The sequence below is a fragment of the Pristiophorus japonicus genome, chromosome 8 (assembly GCF_044704955.1).
Source record: "Pristiophorus japonicus isolate sPriJap1 chromosome 8, sPriJap1.hap1, whole genome shotgun sequence".
Taxonomy (NCBI): Eukaryota; Metazoa; Chordata; class Chondrichthyes; family Pristiophoridae; genus Pristiophorus; species Pristiophorus japonicus.
The window spans coordinates 816,960-843,189 of record NC_091984.1 but is presented as its reverse complement, the minus strand read 5'-3'; the positions used below and the strand labels follow the sequence as shown (position 1 = coordinate 843,189).

General features: G+C 49.8%; 1 protein-coding gene across 1 annotated transcript in view; it reads left to right on the top strand.

The window, feature by feature from the left end:
* Window positions 1-8,767, top strand: part of mcoln3b (mucolipin TRP cation channel 3b) — a 61,475-nt gene extending 52,708 nt beyond the window's left edge. Inside the window, exon 13 of the mRNA XM_070885951.1 lies at window positions 7,877-8,767. Coding sequence (XP_070742052.1) covers window positions 7,877-7,883 — 7 coding nt within the window. The 3' untranslated portion in view covers window positions 7,884-8,767. The remainder of the gene's footprint in view (window positions 1-7,876) is intronic.
* The last annotated feature ends 17,463 nt before the right edge of the window (window positions 8,768-26,230 follow it).

Below are 26,230 nucleotides of genomic sequence, written 5' to 3'. Positions count from 1 at the left end.
CTTATAGAAACATTTAAAATCATGAAAGGGATAGACAAGATAGAGGCAGAGAGGTTATTTCCACTGGTTGGGGAGACTAGAACTAGGGGGCACAGCCTCAAAATACGGGGGAGCCAATTTAAAACCGAGTTGAGAAGGAATTTCTTCTCCCAGAGGGTTGTGAATCTGTGGAATTCTCTGCTCAAGGAAGCAATTGAGGCCAACTCATTGAATGTATTCAAATCACAGATAGATAGATTTTTAACCAATAAGGGAATTAAGGGTTACTGGGAGCGGGCGGGTAAGTGGAGCTGAGTCCACGGCCAGATCAGCCATGATCTTGTTGAATGGCGGAGCAGGCTCGAGGGGCTAGATGGTCTACTCCTGTTCCTAATTCTTATGTTCTTATGAGTTGGCTTGCTGTCATGAAATGGAAATGGGGCGATGTCAATGCAATTTCCTCTGTGGAGCGAGTATCATGCTCACAGATCCTGGGCAAATTTGACTCATTATTTCAACCTGGCATCGGCACTTTCATGGGGGCCAAGGTAGTGATTCACATAAACCCAGACGCCAGGCCAGTACACCACAAGGCCAGAGCGGAGCCGTACGTGATGCGGGAAAAGATAGAAGGCGAATTGGACCACCTGCTGAGGGAAGGCATCATCTCGCCAGTTGAATTCAGTGACTGGGCGAGCCCGATTGTGCCGGTGCTCAAGGCGGATGGGTCGGTCAGGATATGTGGCGATTACAAGGCCACCATCAATCGTGTGTCACTCCAAGACCAGTACCCACTACCGAGAGCGGAGGACCTCTTTGCGACGCTATCCGGTGGCAAACTTTTTTCAAAATTGGATCTGACCTCAGCTTACATGACCCAGGAGCTGGCGAGTGAGTCGAAGAAGCTGACCACCATCACGACACACAAGGGGTTGTTTGAGTATAACAAATGTCCGTTCGGGATTCGCTCGGCCGCCGCGATCTTCCAACGAAATATGGAAAGCCTCCTCGTCTATTCCAGGGATGGTGGTTTTTCAGGACGATATCCTCATTACGGGTTATGATACTGAAGAACACCTCCACAACCTGGAGGAGGTGCTACGCAGACTGGACCGGGTAGGGCTGCGACTGAAAAAGGCGAAGTGCGCCTTCCTAGCTCCAGAGGTAGAATTCCTGGGGATGAGGGTAGCAGCAGACGGAATCAGACCTACTGTGTCCAAGACTGAAGTGATCCAGAGAGCACCCAGACCCCGTAGCACGACGGAGCTGCGTTCGTTTCTGGGGCTCCTGAACTATTTTGGTAACTTTCTTCCCAAATTGAGCACGCTGCTAGAGCCGCTACACGTGCTCCTACGCGAATGGGTCTGGGGGGACAGCCAGGAAAGGGCTTTTAATAGACCACGCAATTTGTTACATTCCAAAACTCTTAACGCTATATGACCCATGTAAGAAACTTGTGTTAACGTGCGATGCATCGTCCTATGGTGTCGGGTGTGTGTTGCAGCATGTCAATGCCAAGGGTCAGTTACAGCCGGTAGCTTATGCCTCCAGGAGTCTGTCCCAGGCAGAAAGGGGCTACGGGATGGTAGAAAAGGAGGCGCTCGCATGTGTATATGCGGTAAAGAAAATGCACCAGTACCTGTTTGGCAGGAAATTTGAGCTGGAGACAGATCACAAACCCCTAACGTCCCTTTTGGCCGACAACAAGGCCATAAATGCAAACGCATCGGCCCGCATACAGAGGTGGGCACTCACATTAGCCGCCTATGACTACACAATTCGGCACAGACCGAAAACTGCGCCGATGCACTCAGCAGGCTCCCACTAGCCACTACTGAGGGAGCTACCGAGCATGCTGCTGAGATGGTCATGGCTGTTGAAGCTTTCGGAAGCGAAGGCTCACCCGTGACAGCCCGTCAGATTAAAGTCTGGACAAATAGAGACCCGCTATTGTCTCAAGTCAAGAAATGTGTCCTGAATGGGGACTGGGCAGCCACGTACAGGGCATGCCCTGAGGAATTAACCATGTCAAACGGCCAGGCAGAACGAGCAGTGCAGATAATCAAACCGGGGATGCTCAGAATCCAAGGGGGTTCCCTACAAAGCCGCTTATCACGCTTCCTGTTGGCCTACAGATCCCGACCACACACGCTCACAGGGGTTCCACCCGCAGAGCTGCTAATGAAAAGGACGCTCAAAACCCGGTTATCCCTTATATACCCCACCATGAAAGAAATTGTTGAGAGCAGGCGTCAGTTACAATGTGACTACCATGACAAGAATGCGAGGGCGCGATGTATTGATGTCAATGACCCTGTTTTTGTCCTCAACTACGCTGCAGGGCCCAAATGGCTCGCAGGCACTGTAATTGCCAAAGAGGGAAATAGGATTCTGGTAGTTAAACTTACCAATGGACAAATCTGCCGCAAACATGTGGATCAAACAAAAAGGAGGTTCAGCAACCCCATAGAAGAAGCAGAGGAAGAACACAATATAGAGTTCACTCCACCACAGGTGACCGAACACAGGGACCAAAGGGAGGAGAGCCCAGTCACTGTGGGCAGTCCGGACAGGCCTGAGGCACCGCAAACAGCAGACACTCAGGCCAGTGCCCAACAACCAGAGCCCCAACTCAGGCGCTCTACAAGGGAGCGTAAACCACCAGAGAGACTCAACCTGTGATCCCAATAAGACCTTGGGGGGGAGGTGATGTCATGTATTCAACCAGCAATGTAACCCATGTATAATCTGACCTAAGTTGTACACTGTGAGAACACTGACCACTAGGTGGTGAACTTGTGGGAGACACTCCTAACCTGGACCTTCAGGTATAAAAGGGGAAGCTCCACCCACTTCCTGCACTTGAGTGCTAAGGAATAAAGGACAGGTCACAGACTGACCTCTCAAGCATGGGCCTCGTGTGCATTTATACTGTATAGTAAGGATGTATCCCCTTCCTTTTGTGTTTCATGCACACGTGCCCACTCACTTAGCTTTTCTATGTCCTTTTGCAGATTTTTTGGGTCCTCCTCACACATTGCTTTTCCTCCCATCTTTGTATCGTCATTAAACTTGGCTACATTACACTCAGTCCCTTCCAAGTCGTTAATATAGATTGTAAATAGTAGCCGAGGTCTAACCAGCAAAAAACCGAACCCAGGCTTCCTGCTGCAGACCACGTTTTCTTCCAGGGTAAGCAGGCCACTAGGGGGCCCATGGAAGCGTCTGTATCACCATTGAGGTCTAGGCACTTATTCATCTATGTCAGCAAAATCTGGGTGGGGTGGTCATACAAGGGAAACCTTATTATCCCTTTCAGGAAACAGACAAACCAGGAGTACGTTGGACACCCTCGAGTTGTTCCTCAAACCATTTATCCGGGCACGGGAGTTTAAAAACCATACAAAAACAACTTGCATTTAAATAGCACCTTCAACATAGTAAAACGTCCCAAGGTGCTTCACAGGAGCACAATCAGACAACGTTTGACACCGAGCCACATAAGGAGCTATTAGGACAAGTCAAAGGGGCAGGCTTTAAGGAGCTTCTCGGAGGAGAGGCTCAGGGAGGGAATTCCAGAGCTTGGGGCCCAGGCGGCTGAAGGCACAGCCGTCAATGGTGGAGTGATGGAAATTGGGGATGCGTGAGAGGCCAGAATTGGAGAAGTGCAGAGATCAGAAGGTTGTAGGGCTGGAGGAGTAGGAGAGAGAGAGATAGGGAGGGAGGGGTTTGAAAACAAGGATGAGAATTCTAGAATCAAGGTGTTGCTGGACCGGGAGCAAATGTAGGTCAGTGAGCACTGGGTAGTGGGTGAGCGGGACTCTGTGTGAGTTAGGACACGGGGCAGGGAGCACAGGGGGTGATGGGTGAGTGGGACTGGGTGCGAGTTAGGACATGGGGCAGTGAGCACAGGGGGTGATGGGTGAGTGGGACTGGGTGTGAGTTAGGACACGGGGCAGGGAGCACAGGGGGTGATGGGTGAGTGGGACTGGGTGTGAGTTAGGACACGGGGCAGTGAGCACAGGGGGTGATGGGTGAGTGGGACTGGGTGTGAGTTAGGACACGGGGCATTGAGCACAGGGGGTGATGGGTGAGTGGGACTTGGTGCGAGTTAGGACACAAGGCAGTGAGCACAGGGGGTGAGCGGGACTCGGGGCGAGTTAGGACACAGGGGGTGAGTGGGACTCAGTGCAAGTTAGGACACGGGGCAGTGAGCACAGGGGGTGAGCGGGACTCGGTGCGAGTTAGGACACGGGGCAGTGAGCACAGGGGGTGATGGGGGAACGGGACTGGGTGTGAGTTAGGACACGGGTCAGCGAGCACAGGGGGTGATGGGTGAGTGGGACTAGGTGTGAGTTAGGACACGGGTCAGCGAGCACAGGGGGTGATGGGTGAGTAGGACTGGGTGTGAGTTAGGACACGGGGCAGTGAGCACGGGGTGATGGGGGAACGGGACTGGGTGTGAGTTAGGACACGGGTCAGTGAGCACGGGGTGATGGGTGAGCGGGACTTGGTGCGAGTTCGGACACGGGGCAGTGAGCACGGGGTGATGTGTGAGCGGGACTGGGTGTGAGTTAGGACACGGGTCAGTGAGCACGGGGTGATGGGTGAGTGGGACTAGGTGTGAGTTAGGACACGGGTCAGCGAGCACGGGGTGATGGGTGAGTAGGACTGGGTGTGAGTTAGGACACGGGGCAGTGAGCACGGGGTGATGGGGGAACGGGACTGGGTGTGAGTTAGGACACGGGTCAGTGAGCACGGGGTGATGGGTGAGCGGGACTTGGTGCGAGTTCGGACACGGGGCAGTGAGCACAGGGGGTGATGTGTGAGCGGGACTGGGTGTGAGTTAGGACACGGGTCAGTGAGCACAGGGGGTGATGGGTGAGTGTGACTCTGTGCGAGTTAGGACACAGGGCAGTGAGCACAGGGGGTGATGTGTGAGCGGGACTGGGTGTGAGTTAGGACACGGGTCAGTGAGCACAGGGGGTGATGGGTGAGTGTGACTCGGTGCGAGTTAGGACACAGGGCAGTGAGCACAGGGGGTGATGGGTGAGTGTGACTCGGTGCGAGTTAGGACATAGGGCAGTGAGCACGGGGTGAGCGGGACTCGGTGCGAGTTAGGACACAGGCAGCAGAGTTTTGGATGAGCTTAAGTTTATGGAGGGTGGGAGACTGGTCAGGAGAGAATTGGAATAATCGAGGCTAGAGGTAACAAAGACATGGATGAGGGTTTCAGCAGCGGATGAGCTGAAGCAGGGGCGGAGTCGGGCGATGTTACGGAGGTGGAAGTAGGCAGTGTTGTTGATGGAGCGGATATGTGGTCGGAAAGTCATCTGTGGGTCACAGTCTAAGGATAAGGGGTAGGCCATTTAGGACTGAGATGAGGAGAAACTTCTTCACTCAGAGAGTTGTTAACCTGTGGAATTCCCTACCGCAGAGAGTTGTTGAGGCCAGTTCATTAGATATATTCCAGAGGGAGTTGGATATGGCCCTTACGGCTAAAGGGATCAGGGGGTAGGGAGAGAAAGCAGGAAAGGGATACTGAGGGAATGATCAGCCATGATCTTATTGAATGGTGGTGCAGGCTCGAAGGGCCAAATGGCCTACTCCTGCACCTATTTTCTATGTTTCAAATGGCTTGAGCAGGTCGGTGGGGGCCCTAGAAACATAATTGCAGGTGTGTGCATTGTACGCAGCTGTTGACGTGGTCCTGAAGATATACTGTCGCTCTGTCTGACCCGAGCAAACAACACAGCGACTGGCAGCGTTTCTGAGGGTGGGCTGGACATTCACGTCATAAATCACCAGCCCCAAGTGTTCAGGAACGGGGATGAGGGGAGGGGATAAGATGTCCCAGGTGCTAGCCTGCCAGAGGATGACACCACGTATTTATTGAAATCGGCAGGGTCCTGGCCTGCAAGACCATCAGCAGGCCGGGGCCATTGGAGGGAGCAGTGTGCGGGGCATACCACCGCAGGAGGGCGACGGCTGACTGCAGTGTGGGCAGGTACAGCAGGAGCGACGTGATCAGGGCCCAGGGACAGCACGGGCCCAGCCCACACTGTGATGTGTGTGCGCACTAGGTCCGTGCAGCAGAGCAGGTCTCCAGTCGTCCTGGTTAACCCTTGCCACTGGACCAAGACCTCGCTCTGTCAAGCCCGTGTGGTGGCTGGTGTGCAACGGTCACCCCACGTTTAAAAAAAATCCACCCACAGGCATCTTCCTCCCTTCAGGATGTAGTTCGGGATCTGGGATATTAGGTCCTTTGAAACACCTGTGAACTTTTTGGCGTGGAAGCAAGTCACCCTCGATACGAGGGACTGCCTATGGTGATGATGATTGTGGTGCCGGCTTTGAGGGCTCAGGCTACCAAAGTCGGCCGATGGGAGCACTGGTTGAGTCCAGCTCCAACTTGTGTCGAGGATTCGGGCAAAGCATGGAGACCACTCTGTTTGTGGTTTGCTAGCGCTGCTGGGGGGGTTTGAAACTAAGTTGGCAGGCGGGTGATCACCAGGATGTACCATTTAGAAAGGAGAAACCAGGGATTAGCAGAGATGCATAGCACGAAAGCAAGAAATAGTAAGGCATTAGGTGGGGTGAGACTGAGAGAGAACACAGGATGGTCTAGGATAGGTTTACAGTGGATGTATGTGAACGCACAAAGTGTGGTAAACAGGTTGGTGAGCTGCAAGCACAAATAGCCACAGGGCAATAACGGAGACCTGGCTCAAAAAAGGGCAGGATTGGGTATTACTATTCCTAGATATAGGGTGTTCAGGAAAGATAGGAGGTGGTGTGGCAGTATTGGTTAAGGAGAATAATAGTGTTGGAAAGAAAGGATGTCCTGGAGGGATCAAGGACAGAATCTATATGGCTAGAGCTAAGAAATAATCGAGCTGCCATTTCACTCCTAGGTTTATTCTATAGACCACCAAATAGTGGGAAAAATATGGAAGAGCAAATTTACAGAGAAATTACAGAGATACAAGAACTATAAAGTAGTGATAATAAGGGACTTCAACTCTCCGAATATAGACTGGGATAGTAGTGTAAAGGGCAGAGAGGGGGGAGAATTTCTGAAGTGTTCAGGAGAACTTTTTTGATCAGTAATTTTCCAGCCGAACGAGGAAGGAGACGTTCCTGGATCTGGTTCAGGGGAATGAGCTGGGTCAAGTGGAGCAAGTGTCAGTAGGGGAACATTTAGGGAACAGTGATCATAGTATCATGAGCTTTAGATTAGCTATGGAAAAGGATAGGGACTAGGCTGATTCCGGAGATGAGGGGGTTACCTTATGATGATAGATTGAGTAGACTGGGTCTTTACTCGTTGGGAGTTCAGAAGGATGAGGGGTGATCTTATAGAAACATTTAAAATAATGAAAGGGATAGACAAGATGGAGGCAGAGAGGTTGTTTCCACTGGTCGGGGAGACTAGAACTAGGGGGCACAGCCTCAAAATATAGGGGAGCCAATTTAAAACCGAGTTGAGAAGGAATTTCTTCTCCCAGAGATTGTGAATCTGGAATTCTGGAAGCAGTTGAGGCTAGCTCATTGAATGTATTCAAGTCACAGATAGATAGATTTTTAACCAATAAGGGAATTAAGGGTTACGGGGAGCGGGTGGGTAAGTGGAGCTGAGTCCCACGGCCGGATCAGCCATGATCTTGTTGAATGGCAGAGCAGGCTCGAGGGACTAGATGGCCTACTCCTGTTCCTAATTCTTATGTTCTTATGTTCAATCTAGAGTAAAAGAACTTGATTGGAGGAAGGCCAATTTCAGTGGGTTGAGAACGGATCTGGCCCGGGTAAATTGGAATCCAAGATTATCGGGAAAAACTCTAATATCACTATTGTTGCACATCTTTTTCCTTCAAGATTACTTTTTTTTGTTTTATAGGTCTTGACAGAGGAACAGGAGTAGGCCCTTCTGCCCCCCTCGAGTCGGTGCTGGTATGATGGAGAGTGGTCGATTTAACTGAATGGATTGAGTGGTAGTGGGGGCTTAAAAAAACCCCGGTTTGTGTTTGTGTTCATTTCAGTTGTACGGGAGTTAACTTGTTTGAATGTTGCACGGACACATGGTTAAATTTGTGCCTGGATATTCTGCTGAGAAGAAACGACATGCGGCCGAGGAGAAATACCAATTTCTGTGTATTTACATTTTATTTAACATAAGGGGTCTGAGACCACAGATGTGATTGTCTCTTGGTACAGATTTCGGCCTATATAGTTAGGCCCGTATAAAGGTTCATCATGGGCCCTATGTCACCCTTTCATGTACATCTGCCAAGTCAATGTGCCATTAAGCCCTGGACCTTGTTGCGACTCTAATCTGTGGTCCAAATGTGTACATTTTCTGGTCTTTTAAAAGCAGACTTATCCAATGGGAGTTCAGTTGGCTAGCTGTAGTTGCATCCTAGAACTACAATTACGGTAGTCATTTAGCCCGTTTCATGGGAACTGTAGCAAGGAGTTTTTGAGGCATCTGTGGCAAAAATGTTCCAGTTGGTCCAATAACTTGTCTGTACCTAGAATTTAATCTCAAACTTAGGGGTGAGGCAAAAGGGGGCAACGACAGTGAATATTGGAAGTAAAATCCAAGTGCGGGAGATACTTGGGAGGCCCCAGGAGTGAGGGGGAGCAGAGGCAGGTTGATGCTGGGTCGGGCCCCTCGCCCCCATTAACCTAGTTCTGTTTGAATTTCCACTTGCTCCCTCGTGGTCTTGGTTGTCAGTTGATTCATGCAAGCCTGGGTTTCCTGCCGGGCATTATTTGAATGGCGCTTTAAATGGGTGGGTTACTGCTTGGGGCATTTAACTGCTGCTGATTGGTGTTGGGGGGGGGGGGGGGGATATTCAGGAAAAGTGTGTCTGAAGATTTGCTCCAGATAAAGTCACGCACCAAAATGTAGAGCCTGAAATAGTGAGCAAATCTGAAACCAGCATTCGACTTTTTAAAAACAGGTTACCATATAGAATATTGAAATGTAATATATGCTTGATAAATCTGAATTGTAAATGAGACATTTGCAAAAATGTAAGTCAAAAAGATGCTTTTTTTTTGGTGAACTGAAATAAATTGAAAAGCCTTCTGACTTATGTGGTGTTCTTTGCTCATTCTATAATACCTTTTTGAAATTTTAGAAGCATTTCAAGGAATGGACATTCAGATACTTTCCATCAACATCCTGGGGGTCACCATTGACCAGAAACTTAACTGGACCAGCCACATAAATACTGTGGCTACAAGAGCAGGTCAGAGGCTGGGTATTCTGTGGTGAGTGTCTCACCTCCTGACTCCCCAAAGCCTTTCCACCATCTACAAGCCACAAGTCAGGAGTGTGATGGAACACTCTCCACTTGCCTGGATGAGTGCAGCTCCAACAACACTCGAGAAGCTCGACACCATCCAGGACAAAGCAGTCGCTTGATCGGCCTCCCATCCACCACCTCCAACACTCACTCCCTCCACCACCGGCGCCCCCTGGCTGCAGTGTGCACCATCTACAAGATGCACTGCAGCAACTCGCCAAGGCTTCTTCGGCAGCACCTCCCAAACCCACGACCTCTACCAGCTAGAAGGACAAGGGCAGCAGGTGCATGGGAACACCACCACCTCCACGTTCCCCTCCCAGTCACACACCATCCTGACTTGGAAATATATCGGCCGTTCCTTCATCGTCGCTGGGTCACAATCCTGGAATTCCCTCCCTAACAGCACTGTGGGAGCACCTTCACCACACGGACTGCAGCGGTTCAAGAAGGCGGCTCACCACCACCTTCTCAAGGGGCAATTAGGGATGGGCAATAAATGCCGGCCTTGCCAGCGACACCCACATCCCAGAATAAATAAATTAAAAGTATCTCATTTTGTCGTTCCTCCAGTTCTGGATTCTTGTGGATCTCCCACTTCCTTTGCCCCATATCCGTGCTTTCAGCCGCCTGGGCTTTGAGCTCTGGAATTCCCTCCTTAAACTTCTCCGCCTCCTCCTTTAAGACGTCCCTTCAAACCTGCGTCTTTGACTATCCTTTGCCCTGGTGTGTGCAGCTGTTCTGTGCTTGTGTTAACATTGCATCAAACGCACCCTTCCATTCACACAAACATATCTCCATCTCGATTTTTTTTTTTTAGATCTGGTACAAAAACGATGCAATAAATTCCCAAACGGAACATTCCGCTGGTTGAGTTTCCATGACGACAGATGGCGAGTTGCTGCAGCTCTTTGAGCCTGGGGGGGAACGATGGGAACGCTAGGATCAGACATGCAAGTCTGGACTTTCTGCTAATACTTGTAAGAATCCCAATAAAGCAGTTTAATGCTTCCTATTTTGGTATAAAGTACATTAGAAAGTCTTGATGTATCGGTAATATCAAGCAGCCAGGATGTTCCTAATCATGTAATCTAAAGACTTGCATTTATATAGCGTCTTTCCTGATCACCGGACGTCTCAAACTGCTTCACGGCCAATGAAGTACTTTTGGAGTGTAGTCACTGTTGTAATGTGGGAAACGCAGCAGCCAATTTACACACAGCAAGCTCCCACAAACAGCAATGTGATAATGACCATGTTTTTAGTGATGTTGGCTGAAGGATAAATATTGGCCAGGAGAACACCCCTGCTCTGCTTCGGAATCGCGTCACGGGATCTTTTACATCCACCTGAGAGAGAGCAGACGGCGCCTCGGTTTAACGCCTCATCTGAAAGACAGCACCTCTGACGGTGCAGCACTCCCTCAGCACTGCACTGGGAGTGTTAGCCAAGATTTATGCTCAAGTCCCTGGAGTGGGATTTGAACCCACAACATTCTGACTCAGAGGCGAGGGTCCCAACAACGGAGCCACAGCAGCATTGTGGGACAATAGATATCTAGGAAACTTCTTTGTAAGAGCAGTCTCCAAGGATGAAGTGCAATGTGATGGTGCGTCCTGCCCCATCACTCGCAGTGGGGCGGTGGCTGTGAAAAATGCTTCATCATTCATCTGAGGAGCAGAGGCTATGAGGAAAACGGACCTCATTTAACAATCAGTAAGTTTTTTGCTTTACAAATAGAAACATAGAAAATAGGTGCAGGAGTAGGCCATTTGGCCCTTCTAGCCTGCACCACCATTCAATGAGTTCATGGCTGAACATGCAACTTCAGTACCCCATTCCTGCTTTCTCGCCATACCCCTTGATCCCCCTAGTAGTAAGGACTACATCTAACTCCTTTTTGAATATATTTAGTGAATTGGCCTCAACAACTTTCTGTGGTAGAGAATTCCACAGGTTCACCACTCTCTGGGTGAAGAAATTCCTCCTCATCTCGGTCCTAAATGGCTTCCCCCTTATCCTTAGACTGTGTCCCCTGGTTCTGGACTTCCCCAACATTGGGAACATTCTTCCTGCATCGAACCTGTCTAACCCTGTCAGAATTTTAAACGTTTCTATGAGGTCCCCTCTCATTCTTCTGAACTCCAGTGAATACAAGCCCAGTTGATCCAGTGGAATTTGTTTAATGAGATGACTAATTTGCATATGGTTGGATTTTCAGAATGAATTCTAGTTCTGCACCTGTGACTTTAGATAAGGTAAAGATGTGTGGCATTAATGTCAAACCAGCAATCTCCAAATGGACAGCAGAAGTGCCTGTCAAATATCTTCCCCACTCCATGCCCATCGCTCATCCCAAAAGACCCTTGAATCTTCTAGTTGGCTTATCAATTACTAACTTAACACAATATTCTTCATAAATTATATAACTAACTTTTTGTATGAGAAGAGTTACTTTCTACCCAAACTACAGTCTGCCTGATTGTGTTGCAATTTCATCATCATAGGCAGTCCCTCGGAATCGAGGAAGACTTGCTTCCACTCCCAAAGTGAGTTCTTTGATGGCTGAACGGTCCGATACGAGAGCCACAGACCCTGTTACAGGTGGGATAGACATTCGTCGGGGGAAGGGGTGGGTGGAGCTGGTTTAGAAACATAGAAACATAGAAAATAGGTGCAGGAGTAGGCCATTCGGCCCTTCTAGCCTGCACCGCCATTCAATGAGTTCATGGCTGAACATGCAACTTCAGTACCCCATTCCTGCTTTCTCACCATACCCCTTGATTCCCCTAGTAGTAAGGACTTCATCTAACTCCTTTTTGAATATATTTAGTGAATTGGCCTCAACAACTTTCTGTGGTAGAGAATTCCACAGGTTCACCACTCTCTGGGTGAAGAAATTCCTCCTCATCTCGGTCCTAAATGGCTTCCCCCTTATCCTTAGACTGTGTCCCCTGGTTCTGGACTTCCCCAACATTGGGAACATTCTTCCTGCATCTAACCTGTCTAACCCCGTCAGAATTTTAAACGTTTCTATGAGGTCCCCTCTCATTCTTCTGAACTCCAGTGAATACAAGCCCAGTTGATCCAGTGGAATTTGTTTAATGAGATGACTAATTTGCATATGGTTGGATTTTCAGAATGAATTCTAGTTCTGCACCTGTGACTTTAGATAAGGTAAAGTATGTGTGGCATTAATGTCAAACCAGCAATCTCCAAATGGACAGCAGAAGTGCCTGTCAAATATCTTCCCCACTCCATGCCCATCGCTCATCCCAAAAGACCCTTGAATCTTCTAGTTGGCTTATCAATTACTAACTTAACTTAATATTCTTCATAAATTATATAACTAACTTTTTGTATGAGAAGAGTTACTTTCCACCCAAACTACAGTCTGCCTGATTGTGTTGCAATTTCATCATCATAGGCAGTCCCTCGGAATCGAGGAAGACTTGCTTCCACTCCCAAAGTGAGTTCTTTGATGGCTGAATCTTCCGATACGAGAGCCACAGACCCTGTTACAGGTGGGACAGACATTCGTCGAGGGAAGGGGTGGGGTGGAGCTGGTTTGTCACGCGCTCCTTCCGCTGCCTGCGCTTGGCCTCTTCACGCTCTTTGCGTTGAGACTCTCAGAGCTCAGCGCCCTCCCGGATGCACTTTCTCCACCTCGGGCGGTCTGCGGCCAGGGTCTCCCAGGTGTCAGTGGTGATGTCGCACTTTACCAGGGAGGATTTGAGGGTGTCCTTATAACGTTTCCACTGTCCACCTTTGGCTCGTTTACCATGAAGGAGCTCCGCATAAAGCATTTGCTTAGGGAGTCTCGTATCTGGCATATAGGCAATACAGGCACTGAAATTCAGCTTCTTTCGGACGAATGCCTCCGATTGGAGAATGTTTACGAATTTACCTGGTGGTTCGGGAGGAGCCTGGGATTCGGTGGGGAGGCCTTCTCTTCCCGCGCTGTGGAGCGCGCTTCCGTCCTCCAGGTTCCCACGCAGAAGGTGCAGTCATAATTATTCTCATTAATAGCAACGGGAACTCCATATCTACGCGTTCTCATTGCTATTAATGAGAAAGAAACAAACACACTAAGCACCATAATAAAAAATGAAAAACACACCTCTCATATTAATTAAAATTAATTTCAATTAAAGTTAAGTGTCTTAGAAAAAGTTTAAATTCTGATTTTTTTTAAAATGTTTTTTGAATTATGGTTTAAAATAAACTTACCTCAGTGGGCAGGGTTTTTAAACAATAAAATGTGTTTGTTTAATTTTATGTTTTTGTATGTTTTAAAACTCTTACGCCTGTAGCAGTCAGCTACTTGCCTGCTTATATCAGGCGCAAGAGTTTTCAGGACATCCGCTGGGCCAAGGGATGGGTAAATCCCACAATCCTGCCCGTGCGAATGTCCTGGCTGTGGGGATACGGAGGATCTGTCAAGCTCCAGATCGGAAAAGCCGCTTTTCAGCGCATGCACATTGTGTACACACCCCGCCCATACACATTCCGTACACGCTCCGTACACACACATCCCGTACGCACTCTGCCCGTGCGGACCCCGCCCGTACACACTCCGCCTGATGTGCCCTTACTATACAGTATAAATGCACATGAGGCCCATACTTGAGAGAAGGTCACTCTGTGACCAGTAACCTTTATTTGCTAGCACTGAAGTGGAGAAGATGGGTGAAGCTTCCCCTTTTATACCTGAAAGTCCAGGTTAGGAGTGTCTCCCACAAGTTCACCACCTAGTGGTCATTGTTCTCATGGTGTACAACTTAGGTCAGTTTATACATGGATTACAATGACAGTTGAATACATGACACACACCCCGTGGCACACACCTCGTATACACTCCTCCCGTACGCACCCTGCCCGTACACACTCCCCCCCCCCCCCCCCCCCCCCACGTACGCACCCGGGGAGGCTGGGATTTCCAGACAATTGGACAGGTCAAGATACAATTCACACCAAGAGTTACTTTGTACCATCAGCACAACCCTGTTAATCAGCCATTTTAACTTTCCAACAAATCCCAGCAACATATTGACCATTTTTGCTCCATTTACAGGGCAGTGAGAAAGAGTTTGTGTTTGGATCTCATCATTATGTCCTTTGAGACATCCTGAGAACTTCACCAACACAGAGTTACTATTGAAGCGACGTTCGTGTTGACTTCTGGGCAGATGCAACCGTCAATTTGCCAGAGCGTGAGATTCCACAAACACGTGAGGGCCAGTTAATCTGGTTTTGTGGAATGTTGGTTGAGGGAGGAACGTTGGCCAGGATAGCCGGAGAACTTACTGCTCTTCGCCAAATCCACCTGACCCAGGGATCTCGGGCAATGCTGCAGTCCCTCAATGCTGCAATGAAGCATCGGTCTAGCATTGTCGTTAGGGCTTGAACCTCTAGCTGTATGACTCAGTGGAGAATAACTCCGTATGTACGAACTACTGATTTAGTATTGCCAACAGTAGATGTGTATTTGGACTTCCAGAAGGTGTTTGATAAGATGTCACATAAAAGGTTACTGCACAAGATAAAAGTTCACTGGGTTGGGGGTAATATATTAGCTTGGAGAGAGGATTGGCTAACGAACAGAAACCAGAGTCAGGATAAATGGCTCATTTTCCAGTTCGCAATCAGTGACCAGTGGGGTGCCACGGGGATCGGTGCTGGGGCCTCAACTATTTACAAGCTATATTAATGAATTAGATGAGGGGACAGAGTATAATGTAGCCAAATTTGCTGAGGATACTTTTGTGTATCTGTAAAGCATGCACTTCCATGCTCCGTCAACAGGGAGCTCATCCCCTGAAGTCCCAAGGGATCCCAGCATCCCTTGGGAGTACTGTATATAAGCCGGCCCCTAAGGCCTGTTCCACACTCTGGAGTGTCTTATTAAAGACTGAGGACACTGTTACTTTAACCTCCCTGTGTGCAGCCTCATCTGTGTTATGAACACAATAACTGGCGACGAGTATACGAATCCAACGCAAAGATGCAGCAAACTGTGGGCATCCTGGAGAAGTTCTCGGAGGGTGAGGACTGGGAAGCCTATGTCGAACGGCTAGACCAGTACTTTGTAGCCAACAAGCTGGACGGAGAAGGAAGCGCTGCAAAAAGGAGAGCGGTCCTCCTCGCGGTCTGCGGGGCAACGACCTACAGCCTCATGAAGAATCTTCTGGCTCCGGTGAAACCCACAGATAAGTCGTATGAGGAGCTGTGTACACTGGTTCAGGAGCATCTTAACCCGAGGGAGAGCGTGCTGATGGCGAGGTATCGGTTCTACACGTGCCAGAGATCTGAAGGTCAGGAAGTGGTGAGCTACATCGCCGAGCTAAGGCGACTTGCAGGACAATGTGAGTTTGATGGCTACCTGGAGCAGATGCTCAGAGACTTTTTTGTACTGGGCACTGGCCACGAGACCATTCTTTTGAAAACTTTTGACTGTAGAGACACTGACCCTCAGTAAGGCCAATGCGATAGCACAGGCGTTTATGTCCACCAGTGATAACACCAAACAAATCTCTCAGCACACAAGTGCTAGCAATGTTCATAAATTAACTGGAAGTGTGTTTGCGAGCAGAAATGTACAGGGCAGAACCCACGAGTCTACAACTGCCAGCAGGCTTCAGGTGACCCAGAAGACTCAGTCCCCAATAAAGGATGAATGCAAGGCAATTCACATCTTGTTGGCATTGTGGAGGCTTCCATTCAGCCTATTCATGCCGCTTCAAAGGGTATGTTTGCAAGAGCTGTGGAACAATGGGGCACCTCCAACGAGCTTGCAAATGAGCTGCAAGCTCTGCAAAACCTGCTAACCACCACGTGGCAGAGAAAGATCGGTCCATGATGGATCAAAGCAATTTCGAGCCTCAGAGAGAGGAGGCAGATGCTGAAGTACACGGGGTGCACATATTTTCGATGAAATGTCCACCTATAATGCTAAACGTAAAATTGAATGGCTTACCCGTAGCCATGGAACTGGACACTGGCGCTAGCCAATCCACCATGAGTAAAAGGATGTTTGAGAGACTGTGGTGCAACAAGGCACTCAGACCAGCCCTGAGCCCCATCCACACGAAACTGAGAATGTACACCAAAGAGTTTATCACTGTCCTGGGCAGTGCCATGGTCAAGGTCACCTACGAGGGCACGGTGCACGAACTGCCACTCTGGATTGTCCCGGGCGATGGTCCCACACTGCTTGGAAGGAGCTGGCTGGGCAAAGTCCGCTGGAACTGGAATGACATCCGAGCGCTATCACATGTCGATGAGGCCTCATGTACCCAGGTTCTTAACAAATTTCCTTCCCTTTTTGAGCCAGGCATTGGAAATTTTTCTGGGGCGAAGGTGCAGATCCACTTGGTCCCAGAGGCACGACCCATTCACCACAAGGCGCGAGCGGTACCTCACATGATGAGGGAGAGAGTGGAAATCGAGCTGGACAGGCTGCAACGCGAGGGCATCATCTCCCCAGTGGAATTCAGCGAGTGGGCCAGCCCGATTGTTCCAGTACTCAAAAGTGATGGCACGGTCAAGATTTGCGGCGATTATAAAGTAACTATTAATCGTTTCTCGCTACAGGACCAATACCCGCTACCTAAGACAGACGACCTATTTGCGACGCTGGCAGGAGGCAAGACATTCACCAAGCTCGATCTGACTTCAGCATACATGACGCAGGAGCTGGAGGAGTCTTCGAAGGGCCTCATCTGCATCAACACACACAAGGGACTGTTCATCTACAACAGATGCCCGTTTGGAATTCGGTCGGCTGCAGCGATCTTCCAGAGAAACATAGAGAGCCTACTCAAGTCGGTACCACGCATGGTGGTCTTTCAGGACGACATATTGGTCACGGGTCAGGACACCGCCGAGCACCTACAAAACCTAGAGGAGGTCCTCCAGCGACTGGATCGCATAGGGCTGCGGTTGAAGAGGTCGAAATGCGTCTTCATGGCAACAGAAGTGGAGTTTTTGGGAGAAAGATCGCGGCGGACGGCATTCGGCCCACAGACACCAAGACAGAGGCTATCAGGAACGCGCCCAGGCCACAGAACGTCATGGAGCTGCGGTCGTTCCTGGGACTCCTCAACTATTTTGGTAACTTTCTACTGGGGTTAAGCACCCTCTTAGAGCCCCTACATGTGCTATTGCGCAAAGGTGAGAACTGGGTATGGGGGAAAAACCAATTAGTTGTTTTTGAGAAAGCCAGAAACATTTTATGCTCCAACAAGCTGCTTGTATTGTATAACCCGTGTAAAAGACCTGTGCTAGCATGTGCTGCGTCGTCGTACGGAGTCGGGTGTGTATTACAACAAGCTAACATTGCGGGGAAGTTGCAACCTGTCGCCTATGCTTCCAGGAGCTTGTCTAAGGCTGAGAGGGCCTACAGCATGATTGAGAAAGAGGCATTAGCGTGTGTGTTCGGGGTAAAGAAAATGCATCAGTACCTGGTTAGCCTCAAATTTGAGCTGGAAACCGATCACAAGCCCCTCATATCCTTGTTCGCTGAAAACAAGGGGATAAATACTAATGCTTCAGCCTGCATACAAAGCTGGGCACTCGCGCTATCAGCGTATAACTATACCGTCCACCACAGGCCAGGCACCGAGAACTGTGCGGATGCTCTCAGTCGGCTACCATTGCCCACCACGGGGGTGGAAATGGCACAGCCTGCAAACTTGTTGATGGTGGCGCAGCCCGCAGACTTGTTGATGGTCATGGAAGTGTTTGAAAATGATAAAGCACCTGTCATGGCCCGCCAGAGTAGGACTTGGACCAGCCAAGATTCTCTGCTGTCCCTAGTAAAAAAAACTCTGTACTGCATGGGAGCTGGGCCAGCAACCCCGTTGAAATGCAAGAGCTAATCAAGCCGTTCAAGCCTGTCTGGCATAGAAATAAAAAAGGGAAGGTGGCTCAACCGTGGCTATCAAGGGAAATCAGGGATAGTATTAAAGCCAAGGAAGTGGCATACAAATTGGCCAGAAATAGCAGCGAACCTGGGGACTGGGAGAAATTTAGAACTCAGCAGAGGAGGACAAAGGGTTTGATTAGGGCAGGGAAAATGGAGTATGAGAAGAAGCTTGCAGGGAACATTAAGACGGATTGCAAAAGTTTCTATAGATATGTAAAGAGAAAAAGGTTAGTAAAGACAAATGTAGGTCCCCTGCAGTCAGAATCAGGGGAAGTCATAACGGGGAACAAAGAAATGGCGGACCAATTGAACAAGTACTTTGGTTCGGTATTCACGAAGGAGGACACGAACAACCTTCCGGTTATAAAAGGGGTCGGGGGGTCTAGTAAGGAGGAGGAACTGAGGGAAATCCTTATTAGCCGGGAAATTGTGTTGGGGAAATTGATGGGATTGAAGGCCGATAAATCCCCAGGGCCTGATGGACTGCATCCCAGAGTACTTAAGGAGGTGGCCTTGGAAATAGTGGATGCGTTGACAGTCATTTTCCAATATTCCATTGACTCTGGATCAGTTCCTATGGAGTGGAGGGTAGCCAATGTAACCCCACTTTTTAAAAAAGGAGGGAGAGAGAAAACAGGGAATTATAGACCGGTCAGCCTGACATCGGTAGTGGGTAAAATGATGGAATCAATTATTAAGGATGTCATAGCAGTGCATTTGGAAAGAGGTGACATGATAGGTCCAAGTCAGCATGGATTTGTGAAAGGGAAATCATGCTTGACAAATCTTCTGGAATTTTTTGAGGATGTTTCCAGTAGAGTGGATAAGGGAGAACCAGTTGATGTGGTATATTTGGACTTTCAGAAGGCGTTCGACAAGGTCCCACACAAGAGATTGATGTGCAAAGTTAGAGCACATGGGATTGGGGGTAGTGTACTGACATGGATTGAGAACTGGTTGTCAGACAGGAAGCAAAGAGTAGGAGTAAATGGGTACTTTTCAGAATGGCAGGCAGTGACTAGTGGGGTACCGCAAGGTTCTGTGCTGGGGCCCCAGCTGTTTACACTGTACATTAATGATTTAGATGAGGGGATTAAATGTAGTATCTCCAAATTTGCGGATGACACTAAGTTGGGTGGCAGTGTGAGCTGCGAGGAGGATGCTGTGAGGCTGCAGAGCGACTTGGATAGGTTAGGTGAGTGGGCAAATGCATGGCAGATGAAGTATAATGTGGATAAATGTGAGGTTATCCACTTTGGTGGTAAAAACAGAGAGACAGACTATTATCTGAATGGTGACAGATTAGGAAAAGGGGAGGTGCAAAGAGACCTGGGTGTCATGGTACATCAGTCATTGAAGGTTGGCATGCAGGTGCAGCAGGCGGTTAAGAAAGCAAATGGCATGTTGGCCTTCATAGCAAGGGGATTTGAGTACAGGGGCAGGGAGGTGTTGCTACAGTTGTACAGGGCATTGGTGAGGCCACACCTGGAGTATTGTGTACAGTTTTGGTCTCCTAACCTGAGGAAGGACATTCTTGCTATTGAGGGAGTGCAGCGAAGGTTCACCAGACTGATTCCCGGGATGGCGGGTCTGACCTATCAAGAAAGACTGGATCAACTGGGCTTGTATTCACTGGAGTTCAGAAGAATGAGAGGGGACCTCATAGAAACATATAAAATTCTGACGGGGTTAGACAGGTTAGATGCAGGAAGAATGTTCCCAATGTTGGGGAAGTCCAGAACCAGGGGTCACAGTCTAAGGATAAGGGGTAAGCCATTTAGGACCGAGATGCGGAGGAACTTCTTCACCCAGAGAGTGGTGGACCTGTGGAATTCTCTACCACAGAAAGTTGTTGAGGCCAATTCACTAAATATATTCAAAAAGGAGTTAGATGAGGTCCTTACTGCTAGGGGGATCAAGGGGTATGGCGAGAAAGCAGGAATGGGGTACTGAAGTTGAATGTTCAGCCATGAACTCATTGAATGGCGGTGCAGGCTAGAAGGGCCGAATGGCCTACTCCTGCACCTATTTTCTATGTTTCTATGTTTCTATGAAAGGGCGAGCTGTCCATTCAGGCAGACTGCCTGTTGTGGGGTAACCGCGTAGTGCTACCAAAAAAGGGCAGGGAGACGTTCATCTTGGATCCCCACAGCACACACCCGGGTATAGTAATGATGAAAGCGATAGCCAGATCCCACGTGTGGTGGCCCGGTATCGACTCTGACTTAGAGTCCTGTGTACAGCGTATGTACTCAGAGAAGCACCACTAAGTTTGTGGTCCTGGCCCTCCAGTCCATGGTCGAGGATCCATGTCGACTATACGGCTCGTTTCTCGGTAAAATGTTCCTGGTGGTGGTGGATGCTTTTTCAAAATGGATTGAATGTGAAATAATGTCGGGAAGCACCGCCACCGCCACCATTGAAAGCCTGAGGGCCATGTTTGCCACCCACGGCCTGCCTGACATACTGGTCAGTGACAACGGGCCATGTTTCACCAGTGCCGAATTTAAAGAATTCATGACCTGCAGTGGGATCAAACATGTCACCTCGGCCCCGTTTAAACCAGCCTCCAATGGTCAGGCAGAGCGGGCAATACAAACCATCAAACAGAACCTTAAACAAGTCACAGAAGGCTCACTCCAAACCCGCCTGTCCTGAGTACTGCTCAGCTACCGCACGAGACCCCACTCACTCACAGGGGTGCCCCCGGCTGAGCTACTCATGAAAAGGACACTTAAAACCAGACTCTCGCTGGTTCACCCCAACCTGCATGATCAGGTAGAGAGCAGGCGGCAGCAACAAATTGTAAACGATGGTCGCGCCACTGTGTCACGGGAAATTGATCTGAATGACCCTGTGTATGTGCTAAACTATGGACATGGTCCCAAGTGGATCGCGGGCACGGTGATCACTAAAGAAGGGAATAGGATGTTTGAGGTCAAACTAGACAATGGACAAATTTGCAGAAAGCACCTGGACCAAACGAGGCTGCGGTTCACAGACTGCCCTGAACAACCCACAGCAGACACCACCTTTTTCGATCCCACAACACACACCCAAAGGATCAACGACACCACGCCAGACCAGGAAATCGAACCCATCATGCCCAACAGCCCAGCAAGGCCAGGCTCACCTAACAGCCCTGCAGGGCCAACAACACGCCAGCCCAGCGAGGGCACAGCCAACACACCAGAACAGACATTTGTACCGAGGCAATCCACCAGGGAAAGAAAGGCTCCCGACTGCCTCACCTTGTAAATAGTTTTCACTTTGACTTTGGGGGGGGGGGGGGTGATGTTGTGTATCTGTAAAGTATGCACTCCCATGTTCCGCCACCAGGGAGCTCATCCCCTGAAGTCCCAAGGGATCCCAGCATCCCTTGGGAGCACTGTATATAAGCCGGCCCCTAAGGCCTGTTCCTCACTCTGGAGTGTCTTGTTAAAGACTGAGGTCACTGTTACTTTAACCTCGCTGTGTGCAGTCTCATCTGTGTTAGGAACACAATAGATACAAAGATGGGAGGGATTGTAAATTGTGAGGAGAACACAAAGAATCTGCAAAGGGATATAGACCGGCTAAGTGAGTGGGCAAACATTTGGCAGATGGAGGATAATATGGGAAAGTGTGAGGTTATCGACTTTGATAGGAAAAATATAAAAGCAAATTATAATTTAAATGGTGGGAGATTAAAAAATGCTGCAGTACAGAGGGACCTGGGGGTCCTTGTGCATGAAACACAAAAAGTTAGTATACAGGTACAGCAAGTGATCAGGGAGGCCAATGGAATGTTGGCCTTTATTGCAAGGGGGATAGAGTATAAAAGTAGAGAAGTCCTGCTACAACTGTACAGGGTATTGGTGAGGCCACACCTGGAGTACTGCGTACAGTTTTGGTTTCCATATTTAAGGAAGGATATACTTGTTTTGGAGGTTGTTCAGAGAAGGTTCATTTGGTTGATTGCTGAGATGAAGGGGTTGTCTTATTAAGAAAGGTTGAGCAGTTTGGGCCTATACACATTGGAGTTTAGAAGACCGAGAGGTGATCTTATCGAAACATATAAGATTCTGAGGGGGCTTGACAGAGTCGATGCAGATGTTTCCCCTCGTGGTAGAATCTAGAACTCGGGGCACAGTTTCAGAATAAGGGGCCACCCATTTAAAACGGTGATGAGGAGGAATTTCTTCTCTCAGAGGGTTGTAAATCTGTGGAATTCTCTGCCCCAGAGAGCTGTGGAGGCTGGGTCATTGAATATATTTAAGGCGGAGAGAGACAGATTTTTGAGCGATTAGGGAGTAAGGGGTTATGGGGAGCAGGCGGGGAAGTGGAGCTGAGTCCATGATCGGATCAGCCATGATCTTATTGAATGGCGGAGCAGGCTCGAGGGGACCAAATGGCCGACTCCTGCTCCTATTTCTTATGTTCTTATGAAACTCTGGTTGGACGTATTCCTGGAGGTGGCAGCACGTGACCTCCAACCTCCACCGGCCCCGCCCCCACACTCCTGCTATTGGTCGCCCGTTGCGCCCATCCTGACGATGCCCAGCCTTGCCACGGCGAATTGGAAAGCGAGCAGACTCTTCATTACTCGATTGGATGCATTTTGACTCGGTCTTTTTTCCTCCCATTTTAGATATCTTTATTACAAATCGTGTTCAAAGGCATTGGGGTTCTGAAATTGCCCCTCGCCCTGGTTGGCACGGTATCCTTGCGGGGCGGGACTTCCTGCGCCGTGTCCAGAAGTCCCGCCCCCGAAGCGTAATTGGGCCGTGTGTGCGGAGCGGAGGACCACCTCCAAGCGGAGTCCAGTGCCGCGCTGGGGAGGTCAGCGCTGGGCGCACGCTCCACGCCCGCACTAACACGCTACAACGCCCCCCCCCCCCTCCCCTTTATTCACTCGCACTCCGCAGGCCCTTTGGTGGCCGCCATTGGCCCACCGGGTCCACGATCGACCGGGCCGGCACGCAAAACGGACGATGGCAGCCCCGTCGGCGCGAGGGCCGCCATCGTGCGTCGGCCGACAAATGAAAATGGCGGCCTGGGACGCTGATGGTCTGACCTCCAAGGGCCCACCCCCCCTCCCCCTCCCCCCATGGCAATTATCCGCCAGCTTTGCGAACCGGGTGGTAATTTTCCCCGCGGGGGGGCGGCGTCATCGCCGGCTGCATGTCAGCCGGGGCGATAATCGCGGTGCGTGGTGCTGCCAAGACAGCGCCCCGTTAGTACCCTTTAGAGGTGCCAACCAAGCCATAGAAAGGGGCAATTTCAGCCCCTTATTGTTTAAAAAGAAAACACTGTTTATTGCCATTCTGAGTTTCCCGGGCTTTGCCTGCAGCAATGGCCTGAAGGTTGGTTTTTCATACCTGGAGACCTGAGGCCAGTCCAGGAGGGTTGATGGAGGCTGAGCGTTATTGTAGGCCCACCCCTGAGCTGTGTCCTACACACACATTGTCGTATCTGCTGCAGCCACTCGGTTAAATACAAAGTGATGACTCACGCTATTTACTTAGGCAGCTAATTGTAGCTGAAACGATTCAATCCCATCACTCGCTCCAGCAAGTGTCTTGAGGTTGAGTTCTGATGACCCTTGGGGAAGTTGTGTGTTGAATTGTAAGTTGCCAGTCTCCCGTAGGAACTATTAATAATTCTAGAACTTGTGCCATGAGCTGTGGGATAGTTAGGAGCAGCATGATTGATTTTCAGGTTTGTGTTTAAATAAATCTTCTCGGGCACAAGCCACAAGCTGCAGAGTGTATTTACAATGGGATCCTGAGCGAAGGATTCACACTCCGTTTCAGCATCTAACGCAGGTATTTTGCATTGAAGTTTTGTTGTAGTTTTATCGATGACCATGTATTATTAATGAACACTGAATCCTGGTTTGAGCATTTGGCACATAGGAAGTTTGACCAAATGTTTCGGTTCCTCGGTGCTAAGGTTTGTTTCTTCAAATTCAACTGTAAAGTGCTTTGACCTTTTTAATATTTTGCAACTGTAGAGATGTTTCCCCATTCTGGTATGAAGAAAGATTTGCGTTTCTATATCCTCTTTCACAACCACCGGACGTCTCAAACAGCTTGACAACCAATGAAGTACTTTTTGGAGTGTAGTCGCTGTTGTAATCATCATCATAGGCAGTCCCTCGGAATCGAGGAAGACTTGTTTCCACTCTAAAAGTGAGTTCTCAGGTGACTGAACAGTCCAATACAGGAATTACAGTCTCTGTCACAGGTGGGACAGACAATGGTTGGGGGTAAGGGAGGGTGGGACAGGTTTGCCGCACGCTCCTTCCGCTGCCTGCGCTTGGTTTCTGCATGCTCTCGGCGACGAGACTCGAGGTGCTCAGCTCCCTCCCGGATGCACTTCCTCCACTTAGGGCGGTCTTTGGCCAGAGACTCCCAGGTGTCAGTAGGGATGTTGCACTTTATCAGGGAGGCTTTGAGGGTGTCCTTGTAACGTTTCCTCTGCCCACCTTTGGCTTGTTTGCCGTGAAGAAGCTCCGAGTAGAGCGCTTGCTTTGGGAGCCTCCTGTCTGACATGCGGACAATGTGGCCCGCCCAGCGGAGCTGATCGAGTGTGGTCAGTGCTTCGATGCTGGGGATGTTGGCCTGGTCGAGGACACTGATGGTGCATCTGTCCTCCCAGGGGAGTTGTAGGATCTCGCAGAGACATCGTTGGATGTTGCCTACTACATATGGTCCATGTCTCTGAGCCATACAGGAGAGCGGATATTACTACAGCCCTGTAGACCATGAGCTTGGTGCCAGATATGAGGGCCTGGTCTTCAATGTGGGAAACTCTGCAGCCAATTTGCACACAGCAAGCACCACAATCAACGATGTCGTAGTGACCATATAACCTGTTTTAATGATGTTTGAGGGATAAGGATTGGCCAGGACCCCGGAGCGAACTCCCCAGCTGCTCGAAATAGTGCCATGGGATCTTTTATGTCCACCTGAGAGAATAGACGGGGCCTCAGTTCAACATCTCATATGAAAGACAGCACCTCTGACCGTGTAGCACTCCCTCAGTACTGCACTGGGAGTGTCAGCCTAGATTGTTGTGCTCAAGTCCCTGGGGTGGGACTTGAACCCACGACCTTCTGACTCAGAGACGAGAGAGAACGAGTGTTACCCACCGAGCTACTGTTAATGCAACTAAAACCCGCAAGAAGCCAAAGCTCTCTGAGCCAAAACTACACCTGCTGGAGTCACTGTGTCTGTTGCGACTGTGTCTGTCAGGACTGTGTCTGTCGGGGTGTTGGGACTGTGTCTGTCGGGGACTGTGTCTGTCGGGGTGTTGGGACTGTGTCTGTCGGGGACTGTGTCTGTCGGGGTGTTGGGACTGTGTCTGTCGGGGACTGTGTCTGTCGGGGTGTTGGGACTGTGTCTGTCAGGGTGTTGGGACTGTGTCTGTCGGGGTGTTGGGACTGTGTCTGTCAGGGTGTTGGGACTGTGTCTGTCGGGGACTGTGTCTGTCGGGGTGTTGGGACTGTGTCTGTCGGGGTGTTGGGACTGTGTCTGTCGGGGACTGTGTCTGTCGGGGTGTTGGGACTGTGTCTGTCGGGGACTGTGTCTGTCGGGGTGTTGGGACTGTGTCTGTCAGGGTGTTGGGACTGTGTCTGTCGGGGACTGTGTCTGTCGGGGTGTTGGGACTGTGTCTGTCGGGGTGTTGGGACTGTGTCTGTCGGGGACTGTGTCTGTCGGGGTGTTGGGACTGTGTCTGTCGGGGACTGTGTCTGTCGTGGTGTTGGGACTGTGTCTGTCGGGGACTGTGTCTGTCGGGGACTGTGTCTGTCGGGGTGTTGGGACTGTGTCTGTCGGGGACTGTGTCTGTCGGGGTGTTGGGACTGTGTCTGTCGGGGACTGTGTCTGTCGGGGTGTTGGGACTGTGTCTGTCGGGGACTGTGTCTGTCGGGGTGTTGGGACTGTGTCTATCGGGGTGTTGGGACTGTGTCTGTCAGGGACTGTGTCTGTCGGGGTGTTGGGACTGTGTCTGTCGGGGTGTTGAGACTGTG